The sequence below is a fragment of the Schistocerca nitens genome, chromosome 2, assembly GCF_023898315.1.
Source record: "Schistocerca nitens isolate TAMUIC-IGC-003100 chromosome 2, iqSchNite1.1, whole genome shotgun sequence".
NCBI lineage: Eukaryota > Metazoa > Arthropoda > Insecta > Orthoptera > Acrididae > Schistocerca > Schistocerca nitens.
The window spans coordinates 611,656,420-611,678,027 of NC_064615.1; the positions used below are offsets into that span (position 1 = coordinate 611,656,420).

The window sequence follows — 21,608 nt, forward strand, 5'->3', positions numbered from 1 at the left end:
ATTGATGAATCAACAGGAGACAAAAAGAAACCAGAGATAAACATGTTTTATAAGTCTACGAAAGGTGGAGTTGACATTGTAGATAACCTGTTAGCAACTAATGATGTAATCCGCAACTAAAAAAAAATAAAAAAAATGGCCTCAGACTGTCTTCTACGCAATAATGAACATGGCCAGCATAAATGCTGCTATTGTTCAGCGATCAAATGACAATAAAAACCAAAAGCGTCGTAATTTCATAAAATACTCTAGGCTGTGTGCTCGTCAGTGAACACTTGAGTGCCAGACAAGAAATACCTCAACTGCCAAGCACTGTGGGTAAGAGAATCAGAGAATTTAGTGGAGAATCTTCACAAGAATGGACTGCCGCTGTAAGAAAAAGACGTCATGAGTGTCCCCACTTATGTTTGTGAAGGTGGTCATAAGTACGTTTGTCAAGAACACATTGTTCGATTCTGACAACAATGTGCTATGGCAAGAGATGATTAACAGCTCATGTCAAAAGTTTATTGTTCATTTTGTGTTCAAAGAAAATTTATCTCGTAAATAATTAGCAAAAAACCCAAATTACTTATGAGAATGTATGGTTTTGTAGATTTAAAAAAAAATGTAACGTTAAGAGCTGTTAAAATGACTGTTTTATAGACTTTATGTAATAATTAAGTAATAAAGCATTTGTACGCTTAATGGCGTTTATTTTTACGAAAATCCCTTAATTAATAAATAATTCACAAATTTAACTCCCATCGATTTTTGCAAAGTGCCATTACACACTTAAAAAACATAAATGATAAACAGGGTCAATATGACCCTCCACATTCTTGATGTACCCTTTTTGCACCACATCCTCGCCTGGTTAAGAGAAGAACAGATGGATCCTGGATCAAAATGTAGACGGGAAACCTTCACGCACTGACTCCTATTTCCACACCTCATGCCATCACCATCTGTCACAAAGAAAATCGGTGCAGGAGACTCTGGTCCACAGGGCTCTGACACTTTTCAGACAAAGAGATCCTCAGCGAAGAATTAAAACACATACGAATAATGTTACGAGGGGATTGGATACTCAGAGCTTGAAACTGAGAAAGATAGGTAGACTCCTACGTCAACATGGCATTCAGTGTATTTCGCTCCCTTCAACTAGTACAAGAAGTGTCCTTTGCATTATTAAAGACGATGTAGGTCTCCGAAAGTCGCGTGTGCTTCGCATTCCGTGAGAAAGTGACTTGTCTTACATGAGACAAGACAGTCAGAACAGTCGAGGAGAGATGCAAAGGAAAATCAGCAACGTACGCGACTAAAACAAGCAAGCAAATCAGCTGCCGCCGAGCAGTGCCTCCAATATAATATAATTAAATGAAATTCGGAGAGACCAGTATCATAGTGCAAACGTCAGATTCTGGGACAGCATAACTAAGGAGCTTATCGAAATAAGGATATCAGAAAACCTAATAAACAATGATGGAGGTTTCATTTTAAATCCCGCTTGGAGTCTGGCACTCAACTTATTAAAATTTTGTCGGCCATCATAGCCCCCACAGTTGGAATACGCTCAAAAAATACGCGTCTCACTAATCACGGAAATATCGGCGCAAGATCTGAAAAACAAAACACCATCAAAGGGTGTAGTGAGAGTCGGGAATAAATAGTGGCGTGAGATCAACTAATGCAGTGTGGTAGGTGTCGAGGCAGCGAGCACACAACAGTAAAATTCGCAGCCCTGAAGAAGACGGATGGGTCGGTTGTCGAAATGTTGCGGATAAATAGAAACAAGAACTGGGCAGAACACCCGAAGGCGTGTTTTTAAAGGCGGCAACTATTTTGATAAAACTGGGAGTTTATTCAGCAGAGAGCGAACCGCCTATATGTCACTCTGGCAGTGAACTGAAGCTTCTAAACAGCCAAATACGCGCTTTCTGACCAACGTGTAGAACTGTCCGACCTCACGTTGTACATTCTTGAATAGTCTTGATAAGCAAAGGCATAATAGAGACAAAACGTGTAAGCCGTAAACGACATCGTTGTAGTTCGCAATGCTGGACTCGATGTTTCTGAATCTCTTCTGAATTTCACCTGGTCAGGGATTCGGCAGAGAGTGTTTCCAAACGAAGGAAATGTGTCATAAGCACTTCATATGTCTAACGATTTTCAGTTTACAATAAGTACTAGGATTATGTGTATTCCCATAGATACAAACCCATCGTTGCTACTTGTCTCACTTTTTCGTTGATAACTTTCTCGAGAAATTAGTTCATCCACCTCAAATGCCTATGACATTTACTTTCCTTTATTATTAAAGCCTCATCTTTCATGCCATTGTGTCCATAGTTTCTTCGTTTTAGTTACAGTTTCTGAACATCCTGTTTCTTGTTCGCACTATGCATCCCTCATACCTTCTGTACATGTTCTTTCGTAAACTGTTTAACTTTGTATTATTTTATTTTCTTGTTTGACTTCCATTTTGAAAAGTTGCCCATCTATCTGTTGCAACGGTCATGTGTTTTGTCTTCTGTCAACAGCAATGTCAGTTGTTAATTTTATATGTTTGGTTTGATTTGTATCACTTGCCTGTCTAGGCCGTTAGCTCAGTCACTTCGTTGAGACGAAACAGGTACAGATATGTGATGTCAAATATTGGTCGTTATGTTTGTATGTTCACTTGTCGAGCTGGAAATATCTTATGCATACCGGCAGGAAAACACCTTATTACGTATGCAGAAAGTGTAGAAGCAAGGCATCTTTAAGAGAGAGTACGGATATTTGATGAGATGACACATCTGGAAAATACATATTCAGTCACTTCGGCATTACTTCGTAACACGTAAACGTTGTAAGATTATTTCCTTCTATACTGTCATCAATTAATCGATACGGATGAAACGTAGCGCAACTCGATGTGGGTACACAGGGTGAACATTAATAAAGCTGACAAACTGCAAGGGCGGATTCGTAACTGCAAATGGAAGAGAAAAGGTCCTATGAACATGTGCCCGAAAATTCATCGTTGCCACAGTAGACGACGCTGACGAGCGAGATTTCCTCCGACCATGTGTCGTGTGTTCATAGTGTGTTGCAGGTGAACAGTAGCGGTTGTCATGCAAAATACACATAATCATACTTTGGCTTACAGCATGTTCCCGGACCACTTGCCTAGCGCTTGTGCTGGGGTTCGTCACAATATCCTGTAGAACCCTCTCCTCCAAATCTGGTGCACCCACAGTCCGCCGCCTCACTGCACGTTCGTCTGTCTGAAAGGACCTACGATCACACAAACGCCCAAAGAGGGTTTGAAATGTTGTGTGGTCCGGTTGGTGTCTGCGAGAGTACTTATTTTAGGCCGGCCGCGGTGGTCTAGCGGTTCTAGGCGCTCAGTCAGGAACCGCGCGACTGCTACGGTCGCAGGTTCGAATCCTGCCTCGGGCATGGATGTGTGTGATGTCCTTAGGTTAGTTAGGTTTAAGTAGTTCTAAGTTCTAGGGGACTTATGACCACAGATGTTGAGTCCCATAGTGCTCAGAGCCATTTGAACCATTTGAACTTATTTTAGTACAGCCGTCCTCCCTCTCGACCGTATCCATCTACTTGGCCGTACACAAACATCATCTCGGGATGTTCCCGACACGAATAACGGACCGTTCTGCTGCTTACAGTACGCTGCGTCAATCAAACAGCGTGCAACGCATAAGAAATAAACGGCCCGTGGTCACAGGAACTGTCATTCATCATTGCTGTCTACCGTGGCAACGATCCATTTCCGGACACATGTTCAGGGGGCCTTTTTTCCCCATTTCCAGTCACGAATCCGTCCTGTAATTTCTCGGTTTTATTACTGTTCACCTTGTATAAGCGTCGACCTTTAGGCAAGGGCAAACAACGGTAGACATCCATCGGAGAAGGAAGAAAGTGTATAAGGCAGTACGTCTATCGAAAACCACCGTTGGGAATTGTGCGCCAAGAGATGCTGCTGCTTCATAATAACGACCGCCCCCATATCGCAAGTGCCGTAACGCAGCTACCCTGTAGTTCTGATCTCTCCCCACGCGATCGCCTGCCTCCGGCACCTTAAAAAAGGCCTTGAAGAGTGGACGATTCTTGACGGACGAGGATGTGCAGCAGGCAGTTAAGGAGTTCTTCACGTCGCAAGACACGGTGTTTTGCCAAATGGTTATCTTCAAGCTGGTGTGTCGGTGGGATGATTGCCTCACTGCTCGCGGCGATTTTGCCTGATTGGCATACCCATTCTGGAAACTTTGAGATTGCCCTTTAGTACCGGTTGTTTCCAAAACTACTACTTTTTCTGCTGTTATTGATAGTTTCACTACTACTTTGTAAGAATTTAATACTGTGTGATACGTAAAGTTACCATTCCCTTTTTCTGACTTTCATGTGGTCTGAAAGCTGATGTTCAACGTTATTCAGAAGCCGCAAGGTTAATTTGTATTATATGTTTTACCGTAGTGTTTTTCTTTGCAGGAGTGGCTGGTATGTGCTCCAAGACCGCCGTTGCCCCTCTTGACAGAATAAAAATCCTGCTGCAGGCGCACAACAAACATTACAAACATCTGGGTGAGTACACGCTACGTATTGGACATGCCGGACTACGTAGAGCGCATCGAAATTTCATAGTAAAGAAGGGGAATAAAAGCTAAAAGTAATTAGATGTATGTCTTCAGACTGTGCATATTTCAGGGATTTGCTGCAGATGATGTCACGTGAATTAAATCATGCACTAAAAAGTTGTTCATCTATGTGTAGGTTCTGCCGATAATTAAGTGTCGCCAGGAGCAACATCAGCAGTGTATTGTAGATGATTTTCGCGGATCGAGAACAGATATAAGGCAAAGTAACTAAAAACGAAGATAATAAAACATAAACGGCAGTAGTTGTTGAAGTACAGACCCTGAGCATCGATTCGATCATTGAATAAACTAGGTCTCCGTCGGCCTTTCTAACCACGGAGCAGCGTTAATCTCGCCCAGCCGGCCTGTTGTCGAGATGTAAGGCTGTGCCAGCTTACTTGGCCGGGTATACGTGTTTTAGAGACCGCGAAGGCCAGTGATTCAGAGTCAAAATAATCACACGTGCCGGACTACATTGGCTTCTCGTGTGGTGTAGGGTGACAAAGACTTGTGTAATACTGTGTACGACGAGGAGTTGTAACGAAAAGCATATTCTGAGTTAGTATACAGTTAATTTTCTTCAGAGAGAAAAACTTCTGTCCATAAATCAAATCGAATTTAGACAGCATCGCTCGTGCGAAACTCAACTTGCCTGTTTCTCGCACGATACCCTGCAAACCGTGGATGAAAACCAACGGGCGGAGTGCATATTCCTAGATTTCCGGAAAACTTTTGACACGGTGCCATACTGCAAACTGTCAACGAAGGTCCGAGAATAATTTCCCATATGTGAGAATGGTTGGAAGATTTCTTAAGTAATGCAGCCTCGTACGTTATCTTGGATGACGAATGTTCATCAGAAACAAGGGTATCGTCACGCGTGCTGAAGGTAAGTGTGATAAGACCGTTCCTCTTCTCTTTACGTATGAATGAGCTGATGGACAGGATAAGCGGCAGTCTTTGACTGTTCACTGACAATGCTATAATGTACAGGCAAATGTCGTCCTTAGGTGACTGTGGGAGGATACAGGATGTCTTGAATAGAATTTCCATGTGGTGTGGTGAATGGCAAATTGCTCAATATGCGTAAAAATGTAAATTAATGCAGATGAGTAGTGAGAACGATTCTCTAATGTTGGATTATTGTATTAATGGTGTGCTGCATGACACAGTGACCTTGTATAGCGACATAAAATGGTATAAGCACGTAAGGTCAGTTGTAGGAGAGGCGAATGGTCGATTTCGGTTTACTGGTTTATACGAAAGTGTAGCTCATTTCCAAAGACGACCACTTACAGAATACTTGAGGATCCATTCTAGAGCACCGGTCGAGCGTTTGCGACCCCATCAGGTCGGATTAAAGGAAGACATCGATGCCATTAAGAGGCGTGCTGCTAGATTTGTAACCGGTATGTTAGATACACACGCGAGTATTACCGAAATGCTCCATGAACTCAAACAGGAACCCCGGAGGGAAGATGATGTTCTTTGTGCTAAACACTACTGAGAAAGTTTAGAGAATCGGCATTTACGACAGACTGCAGAACGATCCTACAGCCACCAACATACAACTCGCGTAAGGTTCACGAATACAAGATAAGAGAAATGAGGGCTCGTACGGAAGCGTATAGGCCGTAATTTGGTCTTCGCTTCATTTTTCGAGTGGAACTGGAAAGGCAGTGGATCAAAGTACCCTCTGACTCTCTGTCATATACAGCGTGTCCACTCCTAAGACGCGTCAGGCGCATTTTCTCTGGTGTTTCGGCAGATATGAGGGGCAGTCTAATGAAAATAGAAAACCCGCCACAACGGGACAATGTAATGATCCCATTCGAAAGTAATCACCACGAGCGTTAAGACAGTTATCCACTGGGAGACAGGATGATCAATTACTATCTCGTAGAATGCGGTCGACAGCTGACGGCTCCACAACCTCACCCACTCTTGCACTTCCTCGTCCGACTGCAATCGACGTACACGCATATCTTTCTTCAGGTCGCGATAGATGTGAAAATCACTCAGTGAAAGATCCTGGCTGTACGGAGGATGTTGCAGTGTTTCCCCAACCAAATCGCTGAAGTATCGCCTTCGTCGGATTGGCAGTGTGATGGAGGTTGTTATCGTGCCCACAGCATTCCGACAGCCCGAGGCCAAACGGCGAAGCCAACTGTGGAAACATCCCACGTCTCCCCCGCCAAAGAAATCCGAAGCTGTTCACACAAGTTCCGATAAGGCCATGACGACCTCCTCCTTCGACTGCAGGGACCCTCTGTTCGTTAAGTTTCTCGAGCATGGAACCACAATAAGCGTGCAACGCTATGAAGACAGTTAGCAGAAACTGCGACGCGCCATAAAGCCAAAACACCCAGGAATGCTATTGGACGGAATCATATCGTCGATAACGCCCGCCACAACACTGCCAATCGGACGAAGGCTACGTTCAGCGATTTGGTTGGAAAACACTGCAACATCGTCCGTACAGCATGGTCTTTCACCGTGTGATTTTCACATCTTTGGAGACCTTAAAAAAGACATGCGAGGACGTCGGTTTTAGTCGGACGTGAAAGTGCAGGGGTGGGTGCTTTGGGGGAACTGTCAGTGGCCGGACGCGTTGTACGGAAGAGGAATTGATCTTTTCGTCTCCCAGTGGATAACTGTCTTAACGCGTGTGCTGATTACTTTTCAGCGGTACCATTCCGTTGCGTCGTTGTGGCGGGTGTTCGGTTTTCACCTGACTGCCTCTTATATTTGGGATTTCGTTTTTCCAACGTGTTTCTGGTGTCATCCCAAATAAATACTGCTTATGACGTCTGTCATGCGATACCAGTGTCGACGGAAAGCGTCTGTTTGTTACGCGTTAAAACCAAAACCATTTCTAAAATGCAATTTCCGTGCCCGTTCGATAGTGCGGTCCTAGATTAATCTAGTGCGATATTCGCTTTATGGATATGTATTAACAGGAACTGTAATACACGGAGAATAACCAGTACTTTAACAGCGACTGCTACCACCATGCAGCAGCACTGCTCTGTCGTTGCTAGAGTACTGTTTGAGATGGTTCAAATGGCTCTGAGCACTATGGGACTTAACATCTAAGGTCATCAGTCCCCTAGAACTTACAACTACTTAAACTTAACCAACCTAAGGACATCACACACATCCATGCCCGAGGCACGATTCGAACCTGCGACCGTAGCAGTCGCGCGGTTCCGGACAGAAGCGCCTAGAAGCGCTCGGTCACCGCGGCCGGCAGTACTGGTTATTCTCCGTGTATTACAGTTCCTGTTAATACATATGTATAAAACGAATATCACATTAAATTAATTTGGCACTGATATCGAATGGGCACATAAAATTCCGCATCAAAAAACGTTTTGTTTGTAACCTGAAACAAATCGACGATTCACGTCGAAACGGGATGCCGTATGAAAGACATGATGGGCAGTACTTGTTTCAGCGGATTTCATCTCGCATCGCAAAAACGAAATTCCAAATATCTGCCTAAACACCAGAGAAAATGCGCCAGAAGTCTGTTAGGAGAGACAGCCTGAGTGTACACACTGACGGGAAAAAAAGTCGCAGCACCAGCAAAGAGTTGTGCAACATAAACTAAAATGGGTAGGCGTGTTTCTACATCTCAAGGATGATCTCTATTCAAATTTGGCGCGAGTCGCATAAGAATGGCGCCAGTACCTTTGAGATAGGACATGGTGAATTGATGTTGGTCAAGAACGCCTTTAGCGCGACAAAGGCGCCATGATCAACACCCCACTGAGGTTGAGCGAGGTCATGTAAAATGCCTACGGGGAGCTGTATGTTCCTTCTGTGATATTGAAGGAGGACTTGGCAGGAATGTAGACAATGTCTGCGAGCTAGACACACTCTACCTACACCTGGAGTTATGGTCTGGGATGCGATTTTTTACAACAGCAGGAGCACTCTCGCGGTTATCCCAAGTACCCTGGCTGCAAGTTTGTACGTCTGTCTGGTGATTCGACCTGCGGAACTGCCACTCGAGAACAGCATTCCAAAGGGTGTTACCCGACAAGGTAACGCTCGCCCAAATACCACTGTTGTAACCCAGAGTGTCGACATGTTGCCTTCGCCTGCACGACCACCAGATCTGTCTCCAGTCGAGGAAATATGGGACGTCATCGGACAACAACTCAAGCGCCATTCACAAACAGCATTAACCGTCCCTGTATTGAGTGACTAATTGCAACACGCATGGAACTCCATCTCACAAACTGACATCAGGAACCTGTACAGCAGTATGCATGCAGGTTTGCATGCTTGGATTCAACATTCTGGCGTTTGTACCGGTTTTTAATGTACGAGCATTTCACATTTGCAGTTCCCTGTCTCGAAGTTACATTACCGTGTGATCATGCAAAGTTAATCACTTAAATATGTTATCTAGACAAGTGTATTCCCGAAATTTCATTGTTGTTGTTGTGGACTTCAGTCCTGAGACTGGTTTGATGCAGCTCTCCATGCTACCCTATCCTGTGCAAGTTTCTTCATCTCCCAGTACCTTCTGCAACCTACATCCTTCTGAATCTGCTTAGTGTATTCATCTCTTGGTCTCCCTCTACGATTTTTACCCTTCACGCTGCCCTCCAATGCTAAATTGGTGATCCCTTGATGCCTCAGAACATGTCCTACCAACCGGTCCCTTCTTCTCGTCAAGTTGTGCCACAAACTCCTCTTCTCCCCAATTCTATTCAATACCTCCTCATTAGTTATGTGATCTACCCATCTAACCATTATATAATCTATCTGATACCTTTTAGTATCTCCGGGATTCTTCCATGTATACAACCTTCTTTTATGATTCTTGAACTAAATGTTGGCTATGATTAAGTTATGCTCTGTGCAAAATTCTAACAGACGGCTTCCTCTTTCATTTCTTACCCCCAATCCATATTCACCTACTATGTTTAGCCGGCCGCGGTGGTCTCGCGGTTAAGGCGCTCAGTCCGGAACCGCGCGACTGCTACGGTCGCAGGTTCGAATCCTGCCTCGGGCATGGATGTGTGTGATGTCCTTAGGTTAGTTAGGTTTAAGTAGTTCTAAGTTCTAGGGGACTGATGACCACAGAAGTTAAGTCCCATTGTGCTCAGAGCCATTTGAACCATTTGAACCTACTATGTTTCCTTCTCTCCCTTTGCTTACACTCTAATTCCAGTCACCCATGACTATTAAATTTTTGTCTCCCTTCACTATCTGAATAATTTCTTTTATCTCATCATACATTTCATCAATTTCTTCTTCATCTGCAGAGCTAGTTGGCATATAAACTTGTACAACTGTAGTAGGCGTGGCTTCGTGTCTATCTTGACCACAATAATGCGCTCACTATGCTGTTTGTGGAAGCTTACCCGCACTCCTATTTTTTCATTCATTATTAAACCTACTGTCCTGATATTATGGATTTTCTGTCCTATCAGTAAACCCGAGTCTTTAAAGAATCGAACTCCCTCCTATAAAGTAGCTTCAAACGCGTAATAACAAATGAGATGATTTTTTAAATATTTGACATTAAGCATGTAAGTGAGAAAAAGTTTTAAAAAAGGTTTGAAATTATGTTTAGATGTTGTTGGAAGTCGCTAAGCGGTCTCATTATCAAACGCTGCATGAGTATAGTCCGGGTAATTTGTGCTCCGTTTTAAGCAAAAGCTAGTTGTTCGCGCATCTGAATGTCTATGACGTCATATCTCACAAAAATACTTGTAATACAATGTTTTATTTTTGCACACACTTTCAGTGATATACGTGGATACTATATGCAAAATGTGTTGCTAATGCTGTCAGTAGTAAAGAGGTAATACATTAAAAAGTTGTGCCTGATGCTGCAGTTTTACTGCCTGAACAGCGAAACTGTAGTAAGAAATAAAGCTTTTCATCATTTTGTGGGCAGGTGTCAGCGAGAAAAAGTTTCGTAAAGGCTTTAAATTGTGTGTAAAGTTTGTTGCAAGTCACTAAGTCCTCTCATTCTCAAATACTGGTTGAATGTAGTCTGGTTATTTGCGTGCTGTCAGTTACTACGCCTCAAGAGGTGTACATATTTTTAGCTGTAATACTTGTTTTACTGTGTTAAATCGTTGGATTAATGAGTAGGTTATTACAGCGTTTTAAATTCGGTCAATAATTATACATAGTATTGAGAATCCAAATTTTTGTTGCCCCTGGAAGCCGGTGGGTAGGGAACTTGTAACTGCGATCATGCACCTCGTTTGGCATTTACTAACATTGACTCAATTCGCGTGCTTGGTGAGGAAACTGCCTGTATGTCTCTGTACATGTCCTAATCTCTGTTGTCATTTAAATGATACCTGCGCAAGGTAGACGGTGGTGGAAGCGTAATGAGGGCACCGACTTCTTCGAATATGGGTTCTTACAATTTACGCAACTTGTTTCGCGAAAACCCAGTCGTTCTTCTCCGATTTCCTGTTTAAGTTACCAGAGCAGTTCTATTACTTTTGTATATGCTATTATCATCTTAGCAGCGCGTCTCTGAATCCGTTCAATGTCAGTTGAAAGGCCTGCTTGATAAGAACTCCAAACACCGGACCAGTACTGTAGAAATGGTCACACTGACGTCTTGTCTGTGGTTTTCTTTGCAGATGCATCTCTCTTTCCGAGAACCCTTCCAACAAACCTATTATTCATTCGTCTATGGAAATACTGATTTTTTTACATCTATATACATACTTCGCAAGCCAGCTTACGGTGCGTGGCGGAGGGTACCCTGTACCATTACTAGTTATTTCCTTTGCTGCTCTGCTCGCAAATAGGAGAGAAAAACTTGTGTCTGTATATCTCAGTATGCACCATGATTTCTCGTATCTTATCTTCGTGGTCCTTACGTGAAGTATATGTTGGCGACAGTAGAATCGTTTTCCAGTCAGCTTCAAATAAAAAATGGCTCTGAGCACTATGGGACTTAACTGCTGTGGTCATCAGTCCCCTAGAACGTAGAACTACTTAAACCTAACTAACCTAAGGACATCACTCACATCCATGCCCGAGGCAGGATTCGAACCTGGGACCGTAGCGGTCGCGCGGTTGCAGACTGTAGCGCATAGAACAGCTCGGCCACTCTGGCCGGCCAACTTCAAATGCTCGTCCTCTAAATGTCCTCAGTAGCGTTCTTCGAAACGAATGTCACCTTCCCTCCAGTGATTCCCAGTTGGAGCCCCATAGAATCTCCTTAACACTTACGTGTTGCTTGAATCTACAGTTAAAAATTGTAGTACACCGTCTCCGAACTGCTTCAATATCTTCGTTTAATCCGATCTGTTGCGGATCCCAAACACCTGAGCAGTACTCAACAATGCGTCGCGCCAGTACCTTATATGCAGCGTCCTTTACAGATGAACCACACTTTCCTAAAATTCTCCCAATAACTCGAAGCCGACCGTTCGCTTTCCCTAATGCAATCCTTACATCCTAGTTCCATTTCATATCGCTTTGCAACGTTACGCCTAGATACTTAATCGGTGTGACTGTGTCAAGCAGGACACTGTGATTGCTGCATCCGATCATTATGTGTTTGTTCTTCCTGCTCATCCGCAATAACTTACGTTTTTCTATATTTTGAGTTAGCTGCCATTCATCACACCAACTAGAAATTTTGACTAAGTCATCTTGTAGCCTCCTTCAATCACTCAACTTCGGCACCTTCCGGTACACCAGAGCATCACGAGAAAACAACCGTAGACTGCTGGCCACCTTCTCTGCCAGGTCATTTACGTATATAGAAAAAATGGTGGTCCTATCACACTTCCCTGGGACACCCCTGACGATACTCTGTCTCTGATGAACACTCGCCGTCTGGGACAAAATATTGAGTTCTATACCGTAAGAAGTCTTCGAGCCACTCACATATCTGGGGACCTGTTCCATGTGCTCGTACATTCCTTATCGGTCTGCAGTGGGGCACCGTGTCAAAACTAGAAACATGCAGTCTGTCTGTTGTCCTTCATCTATAGTTCGCAGTGTATCATGTGAGAAACGGCCAAGCTGAGTTTCGCACCAGCGATGCCTTCTAAAACTTTGCTGATTCGTGGATATAAGGTTTTCGGTCTGAAGAAAATTTATTCTATTCGAACTGAGAATATGTTCAAGGATTCTGTATCATACCGATGTTAAGGATATTGGTCTGAAATTTTGCGGATCCTTTCTTTTCCCCTTCTTGTATACAGGAGTCATGTGCGCTTTCATCCAGTCGCATGGGAATCTACGCTAGGCAGTTGATTCGCTGCAAATGCGAGCCAACTAATGGGCCAGTGCCTTAGGGTACTCTTTGTAAAACCGAATTGGGATTCCATCTGTACGTGGCGAATTATTTATTTTTCAACTCTTTCTGTTTCTTTGCATCAGGGATGCTTGTTACTATGTCCTTCATTGGGGCTCCATGCGATGATGAAACGACAGCATGTTTGCACGATCCTAGTGCGTGGAAGATTTTTTAATGTTGCTATCTTCTGTTGCCACGCTGTTTGTTCGCCCGATTTCCTATCTTTTCCTAGCAGTTCCTCTAAATACTAATACCATTTGACGTGCTCTAGATGTTCGCTACTAATCTTGTAATCAGATACTGTAGGTTATATTGAATTGTTCCAGACTTTCTGTTCTCTGAAAAGGAAAAATAATCCCTAATATTGATTTCATATTTTATCCATTTACTTTTAAGTCCATGTCAGTAGAATTAGAAGTCAGCTGTTAACATCCGAGTTATATCCTCATTGCAAAATGGAAATCACTTTGAATATGATCAATTCGTAGAACAATGTTGATTACGCTAGGCTGTAATTCTAATTCAGGGAGGAGCCGTCTCTTTATTGAGATACCGTTGTAGCGTTTGTAATGAGCAGTCGCAAGATAACAAAGTACAAGGAGCAGTAGGATACTTGTTGGTACAGTTAAATTTCCAAAGCTAACACTTTTTTCTTCGATGTTCTTTTAGGTGTGTTCTCGGGTCTTCGGCACATCGTGAGGAAGGAGCGGTTCTTCGCTCTGTACAAAGGCAATGGGGCGCAGATGGTGCGGATCTTCCCCTACGCTGCCACGCAGTTCACGGCTTTTGAGCTGTACAGCAAGGTAATCGAGCTGAGCGACTCTCTTCGTCTGCCTCTCACTGAAAGCGTGTAATCTCATTTCTATGCAGCTCTGCCGTTCTACTTTACATAAACACGATGGTAATTGACTTTAGAATGTATACGTCCGCCTGAGGAGAAAGTAAGTTTTCTTAGTTCAAGAGCCGAGACAGCTTACTTTGTGTTAAAGAGAGAGTTCTGTGTGCTACATGCACCATCGTATTGTTGTTGTTGTTATTATTCAGACTGTCATAGTCTATTCACTTATTTGCTCCCAGAGAAGTCACGCCTACAGAGGTTCACGGTTAGTAGGAACTCTATTGTAAATTAAATCGTACACGCCGAGCAAAATGACACATTAGCGGACACTAGCCTCTTATTTTATGGAATGGATTTAATTGTCCATTCGATACACTTGACTGGGATTTCTATAACTTGCTTTAGATTATGGGCAATATGGATCTTCTGGATAGCTCGCAACCGATGTATTGTATGTCGTTGATCAATTATTGGACTTAGTATCGAATGTTCTGCATGTAGATGGCATGTAAACCCTTACATTATTTCGAACTGGAAGAATTTTTATTTGAAACTGAAACAGCAAAGAACATTGATGCTTCAAAATTTGCCACTTCGTTCAAAAGCTACACAAGAGCTAAAGGAATATATTACAGGCTTTCCGTTTCTGTTCTAGCAGTGAACACGACAATCTTTTCTGACAAGAAACTGTGTGTGAGGAAGATATGAAGCTACGTCACGATACATCGTTGGAACACCCTCTCCCCCTTCTCTTTATAACTGGCTAAATGAGCTGGCTTTCTGGGCGATAATAGGAAAGAGCATACTATCTGCAGTAGAATAGTACTGTGTTGAAACCATTCTTATTAGTTAAGACTAATTTAACTACTCTGGTGTGCAGAACTTAAGGACGAAAGTAACTTTCGCATGATGTTTATCTGCCAAGTAATATAACTCGATGAAATTTTGACCATACATAGTCAGAACTACTACAGTACAGTGCAGAAGGTAACAGAAAGTAATGCGAATTGAGACGATCAGAAATAACACTTATTCAAAGGCAATAGTTCCTCGTAAGTCACCGCGATTTCTCATGGTCCCCTGACATTACAAACGAAAGGACTTGGCGTGTGATCGCCACAGACGTTGCAAGCTCTGCAACGAGCTGCCATACTGGCTACAGGGTTGGTACCGGCAAGGTGTTCCAGTGGCAGGGCGTTCCAGTCTTCCACCAGCGCGACTGATAGCTGCTGGATGGTCGTTGGTGCCTGTGGGCATACTGCATTACGTCTCCCCAGCGTATCCCACAGTTGTTCGATGGAATTTAAATCGAGGGAATGGGCAGGCCAGTCAGTTTGCCGAAAATCCTCTCGTTCCAAGAACTCCTCCACCCGCGCTGTTCGATTCGGTCGCACATTATAATCCACAAAAAATTTAGTAGGGCCGAGTGCACCCGTGAAAAGAAGCGCATGGGAAAGGAGTACATTGTCACATTAACGTTGACCGGTCATTGTACTGTGTTCAAAGACTTGTAGGTCAATACGTCCGTGCAATATTATGGCTCCCCACGCCATTAGACCTGGATGGGCAAAACGATTATGATAGACAATGCAGGACGCGCCCTCATATGGCTAGAGTTAGGAACGCGTAATGCACTCAGGAACATTGTCGAACGTGATCGTTATGGTGGTACAGGTGTTATGGTATGTGGAGGAATAGTGTTGCATGAGCACGCTGATATCTAAATATTTGAACACGCTACACTCACTGGTTAAGGTTACTGTGTCACTATACTACTTTTTTTCGATCTATTGTTATTTCATCCGCCCCTCCCCCCATACTGGGGCTGGGCGATGAGCCGTTAGCGATACAATCAACCTGCTCTTCTGACAACTGACAAGAAAAATCTAAATGAGATGAAAGAATAATAAACAAGAAGGTGATATACTTACAATGAGTTTAAAGTTTTTAAAGGTGAAAATAAAATGAAAGTTTTTGACTTCCTTCGCATTTACCTAAAAACAATTGTAATAAAAGATAAAAATCAGAAGCACAATAAGATTACATTTAAAAACATATTAAAAAACCTTGCTGCAGAACAGTAATGTTACAATGAAGCACTTCACTGGCACGAAAGCTTGGAAGGACATGCTCTGGGGTAGGTGGTCTGTTATTGAAGTGGGAATGGTGATCATTCAGGAGGATAGAATGAAGATGGTATGCCGACCGGGATGGCCGAGCGGTTCTAGGCGCTACAGTCTGGAACCGCGCGACCGCTACGGTCGCAGATTCGAATCCTGCCTCGGGCATGGATGTGTGTGATGTTCTTAGGTTAGTTAGGTTTAAGTAGTTCTAAGTTCTAGGGGACTGATGACCTCAGAAGTTAAGTCCCATAGTGCTCAGAGCCATTTGAACCATTTTTTGAAGATGGTATATGGATGGCGCAATGGTGCGGAGGTAGTGTGGGGTAGGAGCGACTTTAAGGGAAATTGTTAAGGGAAAGGAGCAAGGAAAAGAAAGATGGAAGAGGAAAAATGGGGTGGTATGGAAAATACGGAGAAGGCAGGGAAAGCAGAGGTGGAATGCCTGTGGTGGGTTTAACGTTCGTAGGAGGGGTAAATGTCGGGACGGAGTTCATGATCTGGGAGGGGGAGACGGTTAAGCTCCTTTGGCAGAGTATGTGGAGGGTGCGTAGATGCAGGATTGGTGGGAGTTGGTAGCAGCGCGGTAGCGTACTAGATTGGGAAGTAGAGGGGAAACTATAGGATTATCGGAGTCGAGTTTGAGGATGGTGTAGGTTTTTTGGAGTTCATTGTGAGGAGAGATGGGAATTTGATGAGTTGATAAAGGATTCATATTGGGGTAACAAGACGGATGTGGGAGGTGAGGTGGAGTGCATGGCATTCAAGGATCTGGAGGGATATATAGAACTTTGGGGGGGGGGGTGGGGGGGGCGGATATCCATACAGCAGCAAAAGATGGGTCAGAGCAAGGTTTTGCAGGTGTGGAGAACAGTAAAGTGGTGCAATCCACAGGTTTGGCCAGTTAGTAGTTTTACTATATTTTGGGCTTTCTGTGGGATCGCTAGTAGAGGAGGTATCTGCGTTAGTTGCCAGTCGATGGTTAGTCCAAGTTACTTTAGTATGTTATTAAATGGATAGAATGGTGGTAACGGTAAGGTAGAAATCGTGGAGGTTGAAGGTGCAGTTGGTTTGACCTATAATGATTCCCTGGGTTTTGGAGGGGTTGATCTTGAGGAGCCATTTGTTATACCAGGAGGTAAACTGATTGAGCTGGATTTGCAGGGATCGTTGGATTTCGAGGGGTTTTTGGGTTTCTGGAGTGTAGGGAAGAGGGCGAGGAATGCGGTGTTATCAGCATACTGAACGAGGGGGCTCGAATGAACTGTCCTCTCTTTCGCTCGTTTAACTCTTTGAGTACCAGTGGTTTCTGCCTGAAACCTCGATCCCATTAATTTTTTTAAAGAAATATTAGTGTGTTTCGCATGAAATCACCGACGCTACTGCAATACGGAGACATCTAATGGGACACTTGTCACAATCTCCTATATATTCGGAGGAGAAAGTTGATGACAGTAATTTCGTGAAAAGATCTCGCCGCAACGAAAAACGTCTTTCTTTTACTAATTGCCACCCCTTTCGCGTGTCTTACTCCTAGCACTCTCTCTCCCTTATTTCGCAATAATACAAAACGAGCTGCCCTCCTTTCAAGTTTTCGGTGTCTTCCACCAACCATATCTGGTAAGGGTCCGCTGCCGCGCGACAGCTTTCCAGAGTACTGCAGACCAATGTAGTGAGGAGCCCGCCTGATTACCCTGTGGATGATTTTTAAGGCGGTTTTCCATCTGCCTCGGCGAATGCGGGCTGGTTCCCATTATTCCGTCTCAGTTACACTATGTTGGCGATTGACGCGTACACCGTAATTATGCATGGTGTAACCATAATTACGCATCACGCAATCATTTGGGGTTACACTGGTCTAGTATGAGACGTTCCCGGGTGGGGGGGTTACACTGGGGGTCGAACCGCACAATAACCCTGGGTTGTGAACCACCAAGGGCTACGGCGGGAACGAAGCCTCTCCGTCGTTTCTAGGTCCACGGTTCAATACACACAATTTACTGAAGGCATTCTCCGTGATAGATTTGTTGCATCTTCTAAATGCTCTGTCAATGAAGCCTTCCCCACATCATTTTCTGTGATCGTTCCAGTTTATTTTGTTCGCAATAATAATTCTCAGTATTTAGTTCACGGCCTCCAATCTTGTGTGATTTATCGTGTAGCCGAAATTTAACGGATTCCTTTTACTACTCATGTGGATGAACTCACACTTTTCGTTATTTAGAGTCAGTTGCCACTTTTCGCTCGCTATAGACATCTTGTCTAAATCATGTTGTAGTTGGTTTTGACATGTGGTTACTTCACTAGACGGTAAATGACATCATCATCTCCAGACAATCTAAGAGGGCTCCTCAGATTGTCTCCTATGTCGTTTGTCTAGATCAGGAATAGCAGAGGGCCAATAACACTTCCTTCGATTTGTGTAGATCAGGAATAGCAGAGGGCCTATAACACTTCCTTCGATGGTTACTACGGAATATGATCTCACAGGAAATCACGATTCACACAACTGAAAGACTTTCCATAGGCCCCTTATTTGATCGGAAGTGGCTTGTGAGGATCTGTGTCAAAAGTGTTCTGGAAACCTAGAAACGTGGAATCAATTTGAAATCCCTTGTCGATAGCAGTCGCTGCCAGAGTTTCATAAGAACGGTATTTTCTGAATTCGTGTTGACATAGATTTTTCTTCGAGGTAATTCATAATGCGCGAACACTGCATATGTTATAAAATTCTGCTACAAAACGACGCCAGTGATATGGGTCTGTAATTCAGCAGATTACCCCTATTTCCTTTCTAAAGTACTGATGTGATCTGTGCAATTTTCCTGTCCCGAAGGTACGGATCTGTCGCGGAACGCGTGGTTGTATATCATTGTTAGGTATGTGGCTGTTATATCAATATACTCTGATTTTGAGTGAAACAATCCTACATTCGTTGGTTACAAAAAAGGAGCGACCTCTGTAGCATTAATTTCTGTTAACTGTATGTGGTAACTGTATCATGTAGAAATGACTTGCGTAAATGTTCATGTGACAAATTCACTGACATCAGGTTCTATTGAGACTCAAGGAAGCGTCCTGGTACGAGTACTGTACAATGTTCATACGAATGATCAGCCTGTACAAAATCAGAGAATCAATTCGTAGACGCTCACGATACAAGAGTGACAGCTCAAGGTTTGACCTTCTTAGAGGTAGAAGAAGAACTGACACAAATTTGAGCACTGTCTACGTCCTTTACGGTGAAGCCAAACCCCGCCAGGTAGCGACTTTCCACCCCAAGAACAGAGAAACATGGCGAGAACTCACTGTGATGTGCGAGGCGAACAGCACCAGCACTTCCCACGATCCTGGATCGCACCCTGACGTTTAAACAGCAGTGCACAACTTTTGAGCCAAGATACCATAGAACTTTGGTTTGCCGATCCTCGACTGTTGCGAATATCAGTTATGGGAATGCGTCTGTATGCAGCCGAGTACGCTGCTTGTGTATGTAGCGCATCTGCAAATTTAAAGACTGTGGATACCGCAGCAAACTGGTTAGTGCCAGTTCCAACGGGATGCCAGAAACTATCAACAGTGCAAAAACTCTACCCGCTCATTGGTATTGCATCCGCTTACATGCACCGGGACCTTGCGTCGGATGTGAAGAGGACGAAGATGGTAACCGACTGCTCTCAATGCACGGATCGCAGTCCACTGGCAGACACTTGCGACCCAGGAAAAGCTTCATACGAATAACGCAGGTCCTCGTGGGTGTCTATAAAGGCACCTGGTCGAGAGATGGCGGACAGAACTGGATAACCCGGACATCCTAACAAGAGAAGTGCCAGACTGTGGTAGTGAGGTCTCCTATCCTGCATGGCAAAATTTGAACAGTATGAGGGTGGGAATCCGGTGCTGCGTGACCACATGTAGATGCTGTGCGAATATGACGACTGGACCACTTGTTGCAGTGCCGCTTTGTGGGTCAACATTTCAACGTTTTCTGGAAACAACTTCTTTAAACGGACTCGGAACAGAAAGAAAGGATGTGTCATGCTGATATGATCAACTGTATAATCTAGGGATAAGAATCCAAATTATAATGTAAAATTTGAAAAATTTTATATGGCAAGGTATCAGAATATTAATTTTTCAGCAGCTTTTTTGTGATTATATATACAGCCTGTCCCATTTATCTTGACCACCCTAAATAACTGTTGGTCCGGATGCAAATTACAAAATGTTTCAAGCAAATGTTCTTTAGCTGTAAGGGGGACATCAATCATCAATCAGCGTGATTGCCTTCGTTGTAGCTTTTTTTCTTTTTTTCAAAGATATGAACAGCGGTATGACTTTTTTAAATGGCACCCAGCATTTTTTATTCGGTAATTCATTTCCTGTCCTAAAGACCTGTACAAAAATGTATCATAGTGTACCATTCACTGAAACGCAACGTTATTAATTACATAGCACATCATTGACTTTGAGCCCGGGATCACAAACTCGTCCACTTGCTGAAGTTGTCAGAAAATAAATGAAAGCCAAGTTAAAACATAACACAAAATTGAATTTGACTCTCCTGTACCATTGCCCAGGAGTAGAATATTCAAAGGTGCTCAAAGTGGTGACCCTGGACACCGATACACTAGTTCACTCGTTGAATGAAAGAATTATATACCGCTTCCAGTGTTGCCTGCTGAAAAGAATTACAAGCAAGCACGATACGTTCCTGCATGTCCTCTGGAGTTGTTGGAATATCGCGATAGACAACGTCTTTAATGCATCCCCAAAGAAAAAAGTCCAGAGATTTAAATCAGGATATCTAGCAAGCCAAGTTACTGTTCGTCCTCGACCAGTCCGTCTGACAGGATACCTTCGGTTCAGAACACGACGTGCACGCAAGTAATTATGTGCTGGACATCCATCTTGTTGATAGCACGTAAGCATTCTGGTTCTTAGCGGCGCTTTATCCAGAATAGGATGAATTCGTTTGAGGAAGTTGGGATATGCTGTGCCGTTTGTACTACCATTGATGAAATAAGGGCCAGTAATTGTAGTACCAAGCATCCCACACCAGACGTTAACTCTTCATTGACGCGGATGTTCCACCTGTCTAAGGCAACGCGGGTTGTCGCTGGACCAATAATGCATGTTCCTTCTATTTACCGATCCTTTATTTGAGAAGGAACATTCATCGGTAAATAGAACATCGGAGAAGAAGTTTGGATTGGCGAGGATTTACTGCTGTGCCCACTGACAGAACTGTACACGATTCTGGAAATCATTCCCATGCAATTCTTGATGTAGGTGTACATGGTAAGGATGGAACCGGTGATGTTTAAGAATACGACGTACACTGGTTTTAGGAATGCCAATCTCGTGTTCAATCTGTCGTGTGCTCACATGTGGATTCACAGCAACGGAAGCGAGGAACAGTAACTTCGGCAGCTTTGTCTGTGCGAGTGTTATGACGATTGCGTTGTCGTGGGTTTAAACTTTCCGTTTCCTGAAGCGTCGCAACTAGACGAGAAAACACCCGTCGGGAAGGTGGTTTCTTGTCAGGATATCGGTCTGTACTGTTCCGCTGCCCTCTTAGCATTTCGCCTACCTTCAACAACAATAAAAGTAACGTTATGTCGATGCAGTTTGTAGGAAGGACAGCCTTTATTGTATGTCTACTCTACACAACAGTATTTAAAAGGACTAAACTACTGTACTAAATGTACCATACGTAAGAAAAC

At 43.6% G+C, this 21,608-nt stretch overlaps 1 protein-coding gene across 1 annotated transcript in view; it reads left to right on the plus strand.

Moving 5' to 3' along the window:
* The window catches only part of LOC126236695 (graves disease carrier protein-like), a 179,255-nt gene that overhangs the window by 48,968 nt on the left and 108,679 nt on the right, over positions 1 to 21,608 (plus strand). Inside the window, exons 2-3 of the mRNA XM_049946198.1 lie at positions 4,477 to 4,569; positions 13,594 to 13,727. Of these exons, the coding sequence (XP_049802155.1) occupies positions 4,477 to 4,569; positions 13,594 to 13,727 (227 nt within the window). The remainder of the gene's footprint in view (positions 1 to 4,476; positions 4,570 to 13,593; positions 13,728 to 21,608) is intronic.